The following is an 8018-nucleotide window of genomic DNA, read 5'->3' on the forward strand; positions in this document are numbered from 1 at the left end:
TGAGTGACACCGGGGAGAGGAAACAGGGCATTTCTGTATCCAAGCGGTAGACACATGGTGAGAGGCCAGGCCCCTGCGCAGACTCCAGCAACCAGCGAAGGTTCTCACGTTCACGGTGAAGGGCTGCTGGGTCAGCCTGCCTACACATGGCACTGGTTCAATTCACACTGATTTTCAAGAATCGGTAAGACAGCCCGGTGAGTGTGGCTGGGTGGTTAGAGCGTTGCCTTGTGCACCAGAGTCTCTGGATCAAATCCCAGGCAAGGGCACGTACCCGGGTTGCGGGTTCATCCCAACCCAGATCAGGGTGCGCGCAGGAGGCAACTTATCGATGTGTCTCTCTCACATCAATGTTTCTCTTTACTTCCTTCCACTTTTTCTAAAAATTAATGGGAAAAATACCCTTGGGTGACGATTAACAACAACAACAACAACAAAAAACCCACAAAAGACTGATAAGACAGAAAAAATACATATAAGTGTATATTTATATGTATTTATTTATATATTATGTATTAAATTCTAACATATGCTTTCTATAGTAAATATATATATATTATGTTTGGTACCTAGGGAAATAAAAAAAAAGGAAGATAAAACTAAAACTCTAAATGTCCCATCCTGGAAAAAATTTCCCTGGGAGAAATTATCATCAAGTAAACATTCTCCAAAGCAATCTTAGAAGTTCACACTGGCTTCTTATACTTCCTAATCCACCAGCGTCTGCCTTGCCCTTGTGCACGTTAGCGGGAGACGTGCTAAGGACGCTCCCAGCTCCCTGCTCTGCGGACAAAGGCTCTTTCCAGACTGAACCCTGAACCTGAGACAGGCCAACAGCCACAGGCACAGCGAGCACCTCGGTCTGGTATCTGTTTCCTGGGAAGAGAGGTGGTAAGAAGGCCGGGGTGGGTGTGGGTAAGGAATCCAAAGGAACAGGAATCCAAGATGAAGCGGAGCAGAAGGAATGGCACTCAGAGAGCATGGGAAACATGCGGAAATTAGGCTAAACTTCCTAACCCATCTCCACTGTCCCACTTAACTTGGCATTTCCCCACCTCTTGCCCCTAAGGGGTGGTCTCAAACAGTCCCTGGTTAAAGACTACGTGGACCCTCCATGTTGGCAAACATTTCCTTTCCTGGGGTGAGACTCTTCCACCTTGGCAATGGGGATGCTTTCTCAGGACGCGCTGGACCCGTGGCAGGCCACCAACTGAGAAGTGCGGACGCACGGGACGGACAAACGCAGGCTGGCAGCAGTGAAGCCGCTGGCCCTTCCGCAGGAGAAAGGACCAGCGCCCACACAGCGGGACACCCTCAGCCCGAGGGGAGGAACAGAGGCTAACACCGCAGCTGTCTGGATGAATCCCAAGGTCATTCTTCTGACTGAAAGAAGCCAGGCCCCCCTCCTCGCCAGAAAAAGCATACACTCCACGATTCCATTCACATCAACTTCTAAAAATCCAAGTCAATCTACAGTGACAGAAAGCAGATTGGTGTTACCAGGGGCCAGAAGCAGGGGGACTCCTGACAGGCATGAGAAACTTTGAGGAGGAGGAGGAGGATCATTATCTTTTTTTCTTTTTAATCCTCACCTGAGGATATTTTTTCCATTGATTTATAGAGAGGGTGAAAGGGAGGGAGGAGAGGAGAGAGAAATATCAAGGTAAGAGACACATCGACTGGTTGGCTCCTGAATGTCACCCAGGTACGTGACCTTGTCTGGGAATCGAACCTGCAATCTTTTGGGTTGTAGGTAGACAGTCTAACCACTGAGCAGAACTGGCCAGGGTATGTTCATTATCTTGATTGTGTGGATGGTTTCTGGGTGTTCATGTGTCAAAACCTACCGAATTGCACACTTCAAATATGTAGTTTAGTGCACTCTCCTCAATAAAGTTGTTAGAAAAGGAATGAGGAAGCAAAGAAAAGAGAAAGTGTTAATGCTGTCATAAGCACCAGACAATTTCTAGGTGCTGGGATTTCCCTCCAGACCTTCTCAGCCTTTGAAGAATTTCATCACATCTGTTGTTTCCTAAATAGCTGGTTTTCTTTTCTTTTTTTTCTTTTCTTTTAATATATTTTTATTTGAGAGAGGGAGAGAGAGACATCAATGATGAGAGCGATCGGCTGCCTCCTGCTCGCCCCACACAGGGGATGGAGCCAACAACCTGGGCATGTCCCCTGACCAGGAATCATGACCTCCTGGTTCATAGGTTGACGCTCAACCACTGAGCCATGCCAACTTTCTTTTGTGTTGTTGTTCATCTCACATATTTCCTTCTGTCTGGTCTCCTGTGTCAAAACCCCCTGCTCTGAGATCGCCCCTCTTCCTGGGACACATTCACTGAAACAACAAAACCATCCCTTCTTTCTAAGCGTCTTCCTCACTTGCCTGAAGCTGAGTAACAGAGACGTCTACTGCCTGCCCTTCGAGAAAAGTAACAGAGCCAGACTACCTACTCAGCTGCGGGCACAGTACGACAGTCCCAACCACAAGAGGCTATTGACACTTCTATTAAAGTGAAATAAAAATTCGCTTCCTCAGTTACATGAGCCACGTTTGAGTGTCAATGGCCCTGTATGGACATAAGCTACGGAATTGGACAACACGAAACTGGAAATTTCTATCGTCACAGCAAGTTGTGTTGGACAGATGGTAGTTTCACACTCAAACAGTAGAGAGTCCTTGACCTTCAGGAACTAAACAGACAGCCGAGTGCAGTGTGCACAGAGGAGGGGAAAGCTGCTTCCCCCTCATGGCACACACAGATGACCCGCCTCTCCTTAGAGGGGGTGGTGGGGGGGTGATCATGGAGAAGAGAACCAGAAGGGACTGCCCCTTGGTGAAGCAGGAAGCAGGTGTGGGACGCCGGGATGCGAGGCACAATGCAGGGCCTGCTCCCGGGTGGGGAGCACTGTAGAAGGTCTGGAATGGGCCACCTGGAGGGATGGGGACCATTCACTCTCAACAGTCATTTAAGCAGCCAGCCTCCGAGTGTGCTCCATGCAGTCTCCGTGCAAAGATGTGCACGGGGACCGGGGACCAGCCACCAGCGGGTTCCGCCATGGCAGGGAGGGCCTGGCAGCAGGGCTGCAGGCCAAGGCCTCCGTACCAAACGCAGGCCCCTTGCCCACATGCCCACCCTGGCTGGAAAGCGCCTCTCTGTGCTCTCATATGCCTTTTCCCTCCCACCCCCCATTTTTGGGGGGAGGTTTTGATATACCCCTGGTGACTCTGGTACCTCTACATGGACCAACATTTGGAGATGAAAAGGAAAGGCAGCTTGGGCCACCATATCTTACTGGTCTCATCTAAAACAAACACACCATTTTTAGAATCTTGCTCTTAATATTACATGGCAGAAGAAGGGGTAAATTCACTATTTGTAATGTTAGAAACAAGAAGAAAAATTTCCGATTCAATGTATTAACTCACTCGTGAAAAAAGGCAAAATGATCGTTTCTATAGAGGAGTCTTCTATAGAGTTCCCCTGACCCCCTCCAGCGCAGTCCTGTCCACATGCTCTCATATAAAACGGATTGCTATATATAGCCAGGCATCAGTTCTGGGTGAAACCTTCCTCCAGGTGGACGCCTTCCTTCCACAGCACCAAATGCCGCAGTGTCCGCCCCAACACCCGCTGGGGCTGCTTGTGATGAGTTGGGGGGGTTTCAGGGCAAAGAAGATTTTAAGGCAAATGACGGCCACAAACCTCACACCCGTCTCCTAAACATTCTTTTTTCCTCCCATCAGCTGAGCGCTTGATCTTTGCAAAATAGAAATAAAATAAAAAGAAGGGGCTCTTTGCTGCCTGGGGACACAGAGCACAGGGAGCCCTCTGCTGACTGCCCCTCACCTTACTACCGAGGGGCATCTCTTCATTCCCCAGCGGCCCCTGCCAACACCCCACTTCCGGACCTTTCTAAACGATTTGGTGCATTTTTTAAACTTTCGGCATTTTGTTAGGCCTCTGCAGAAATTGCAGACGCCAGCAAGAAGTCCAATTAGCTCTGTAAGCTCGAGTGGGATTCCCTGGTGTCGGTGGCAAGGGCAAAACCTACACAAGGAGAGAGACCAAGATGTCCAGTGCTTACCCACCAAAGCTGCTCCTCCCTGACCCGCTGCACCGCTCATAGCAGATCCCGGAGAAACAAGAGCCAGTGAGGGGACTTGGCACTTGAGAGGAAAGTGACTTTCAGCTGGCAGCCTACTCACTCCCCGGAGGAGTCACTGCGGCCAGAGCGGAAGACTGGCCACCGGGCCTGCGGCTCCCCAGGGCAGGGCCGGTGCTCAAGCCGGCGTCCGTGGACTCTCCCTGAACCCCCCTCTCTCTCTCTCGCTACCATCACTCCCATCCATGAGCAGTCTCGGGACCAAGGGGGCACCCTAGAATCAGAACACACTTGCAATCTCTCGCTGTGGTTATTATGGGCAAGAATTAGAGGACAGGGCTATTTGCTCTGCTCCAGCCACACACACACATACACACACACACACACAAAAAAAAAAAAAAATCAGAAGATTCTGTCTACTCTGAAGGCTGCAGGCAGCTCAGGTTACCAGCTCTGACTAAGCCTTCTGGAGCGGAGTGGTCGGGATGCAGGACTCCGTGACACGAACACGTCTGCAGCCTGTGATGTGCTGGCTCTTGAGCTATGAGACACACGTCTGTGACCTCAGTTCCTGCCAAGAAAAAGAGCCCAGCCCACAGCGCAGCGTGGTTCTCCCACAGCACTAACGACAGGCCTGCTAGGCGTCATACATGAGCCAGGATGCTAAAACGGTTCCAGGATGCAGCCCTTTTATGTAGAAAGGGTGGACATCTGATCGCAGCCGCCATGCCGGCTAGCCAAGCATCTGCTTCACAGCTCTCTGCTCAGGAGGCTCTGGGCAGCTTCTAACAGCTGGGCAGCGGCGGGCCCTGGCTTCAAAGGCCTTCTCCTCCAAACCGCATGCCCACCCCCCGTGGCTCTCAGTCCGAGGGAGTGGAGTTGGGGGGCCAGAAACACTCACTTGAGCTGCACAGAGCAGAGACTGCATCCATAAGCAGAACTAATTCTTAAGCTGAAAGGAAGTGACTCTTGGCCTTATCGTTGTCTAACCTGGTTTTCTCCTTTTAGCTCCTTCTCATCCACTACGGTGACCACATAGGTCCTGAGGCAAGAAAACAAACTCACTTGAAACCTCAGGCACCAAATGGCTGCCAAGAGTGGTCAGAGAAGTGGCGGGCACTGCCCAGCCCCAGAGGCACCAGGGCCTATGGGCGGGCAAAGGGAGCCCCAGCGCTCGTTTCCAGGGGTGCAGCTTCTCAGCTCTCACAGAGCCTGACAAGAAAGGAAGAGCCCAGGCCAGGAGTCAAGAGACTGGTCCTGGGTCTGGCTCTCCCGGGGCCCAGTCCCCAACCTCACAGGGCCAGTTCCTTCCCCCGCAAAAGCCATGGCCACTCCCGACTCTAAAACCGTATACGCTCTTGCATCCCCCAGAGAGTTTTAAATCAATTCTGGTGGAGCTTGGCGCCACAATCAATAGACAACAGTTTCTGGACAGACGCATGAAACCAAAGCAAAATAAATCACTCTACATAGGAATAATACAAGGCATTGTTACTTTTTATAAACACGCTTTAAGCCAAACTAAGGCATACATCACTATGGTTCAACAAAAAGACAAAATACTAAAACAAATAACCTATTTCAACACTAAAGTCAACACTCCGTTCAGCTAAATCAACTGAAAAGGAGTTTAAGTCATTTAATAAGAAGTTTCCTATTCGTGAATCAAAGAGCATCACCGAATGCCTAGAACAACAACAGAATGTCAGGTCTCAGAGATCATCGAGGGCAACTGACTCATTTGACTGATGGAAAATCAAAGTGCAGGCCAGGCAGGCAATGTGGACAAGGTCACAATGGCAAAACGGGGATGGGAACCCACAGCCCACAGCTGCCTGGGTCTGTCACGTGGTCAGTGCTAAGTGTTTGATGGTGAATGAGGTTAAGTGGTGTTCCCTTCCATGCACGGTTCTTCTAACTGATCTCCAGGTTATGGAGATGTCCTAGAGCACAAGCATTTCAAAATCCCACTTTTAGCTCCTTGGAAGCCAGACTGGAATTTCTCAGCCTTTCCCACCTAAGCTAACAACCTTCCCAACTGAGGAAACCACAGGGCAAAGAAGCCACGGCTGGGAACCCGGAGTCTTCCTCGCCGAGTACCGGGGAAGCAGCCTAACTGCAGCTTTAGTGATGTGTTTACATCAAACTTTCAAACTGACTCAAGTCACGGACCTTCAAAGCACTGGATAAGGGGCAAGGAAGAGGTCTGCTGACAACAAACTTCTCCGGCGACAGAATCATAAACATCTCAGAAATCCCTTTTCTGGGAGGGTTTGGAATTGCAGCAATAAGAGGTAGCACTTTGGGTCTAGGAAATCGGTTTAGCTAAATATACAAAAGCAAAAAGAATTTGGGGTCTGTAACGAGTGGGGGATGCGGAGGAGGCCAGGGGCCCGAGGCTAGGGGCTGTTTAGGCTGCAAGCGCCCCCCGTGACGCCAGGTGGCTCAGGGCTCCGGGATGGAGCAGCGGGCAGGAGAAAGGGGGAGCCGAGGCTGGGGGCCTTAGGACTTTGGGGGCCCCAGGGCTTTGGGGGCCGCGCTGGGAGGGGCGGGCGGGGCCGGGTACCGGGGCGGTGTCCCGGGCGGGGCCGGGGGCGGGGCGGGCGGGGAGGACGCGGTCCGGTCCCGCGCCGGGGGCGGCCCACGCACCTCCTCGGCCTGCTTGCGCAGCGCCTTCTCGCGCTCGTACTGGGTGAGCAGCTGCTCGTTGTCCTCGCGCAGCAGCTCCAGCTCCACCTCGTGCTCCTGGTTCTCGCTGAGCACCGAGTCCAGGTTCTCCAGCACGTTGACCACCAGCGGCATGAGCTCCTTGACCACCTCCTCGTCGTAGCAGTGGATGAGGCGCTCGAACTCGCGGTAGATGGAGCCCGCCAGGCCCGACACCCGCTCCGACATCACCGAGCCGGAGCAGTAGTCGTCCTGGTACACCACGACGCCGCCCTCGTCCATCTGGATCTCCATCATCGCGGCCACCGCCGCCGCCAGCGCGGCCCGCTGTGCGCCGGCGCGCCTGCCCTCCAGCCCCGGCTGCCCGTGGTCCGTGGACCGCGGCCCGTCGCCTCCGCAGCAGCCCCGGTGGATGTGGCCTCAGGGCTCGGCCGCCGCCGCCTCCGCTGGTGCTGATGCTGCGTCCGTCACTCAGGGGCCGGAAGTCCTGCCGCCCGGAAGTCCCGCCCGCGGGGCAGAGGGGGAGGTGCCCGCCGGTCCCGCCGCGCCGCTAGGGGTCGCAAGGGCCGTCAAATGAAGGAAGCTGGACTCTGGGCCTGAAGCTCGGCGGAGCCGGGCAAGGAGCGATCATCATGTCAGGCTGGTCGCCTCGCTCCCCCCTGCCCCCCGCCCCCCGCCCGCGCCTGTCGCACTTACCGTGTCCCCGTCAGCTCTCAGAGTCCGGCTCGGACACTTAAGTGACTTAGTTTATGTCCCAAGAGCATAGACAGACGGTTGTGTACAGTTTGGAGACTTAGATGAGCATCCGCACGCCCACCCTCCCCTTCAGAGTGACCACGGTGCTGGCCTGGTGCGCTCCGATTTGCCCCCATAGTTGTACTACGCTTAGTGCACACTCCTACACAGCAAGCATTCAGGGCTTCTCCTGCATGGTGCCTGGCATCCACTATCGCTTCTGGGATTCCAGTTCAGTGCAAGCTGCCCAGCTCATCCCCAAATCCAGTTAACAAGCTCTTTCATTTAGTTTACTTCCAAGTCCTGCATTTTGTGTAACTTAAGATTTCCCAGTTTCACTTCAGCTACGTGTAATCTATGTAGCCCATCCATTGAGTTTTTAATTCCTATTTATCCTATGCGATGTTCTTGTATTCTACCAATTTGGATAGGCTCTTATTTCAACCACTTTTAGCTACTTACTTTAAATCTCTTGGATCTCATAATTACAATCTGCAGCCTTT

At 52.7% G+C, this 8018-nt stretch overlaps 1 protein-coding gene across 17 annotated transcripts in view; it reads right to left on the bottom strand.

Annotated features, from left to right (window-relative positions):
• MAPK8IP3 (mitogen-activated protein kinase 8 interacting protein 3) overlaps positions 1-7276 on the bottom strand; it is a 52610-nt gene extending 45334 nt beyond the window's left edge. For 14 of the 17 annotated variants that reach the window (XM_036410467.2, XM_036410460.2, XM_036410457.2 and 11 more), the window contains exon 1: positions 6763-7276. In XM_036410467.2, coding sequence (XP_036266360.1) covers positions 6763-7077 — 315 coding nt within the window. In that variant the 5' untranslated portion in view covers positions 7078-7276. The remainder of the gene's footprint in view (positions 1-6762) is intronic. The other 3 variants (XM_036410466.2, XM_036410456.2, XM_045571450.1) reach the window with 2 other exon arrangements.
• Positions 7277-8018: the final 742 nt, after the last annotated feature.

The sequence above is a fragment of the Pipistrellus kuhlii genome, unplaced genomic scaffold (genome assembly GCF_014108245.1).
Source record: "Pipistrellus kuhlii isolate mPipKuh1 unplaced genomic scaffold, mPipKuh1.p scaffold_m20_p_4, whole genome shotgun sequence".
NCBI lineage: Eukaryota > Metazoa > Chordata > Mammalia > Chiroptera > Vespertilionidae > Pipistrellus > Pipistrellus kuhlii.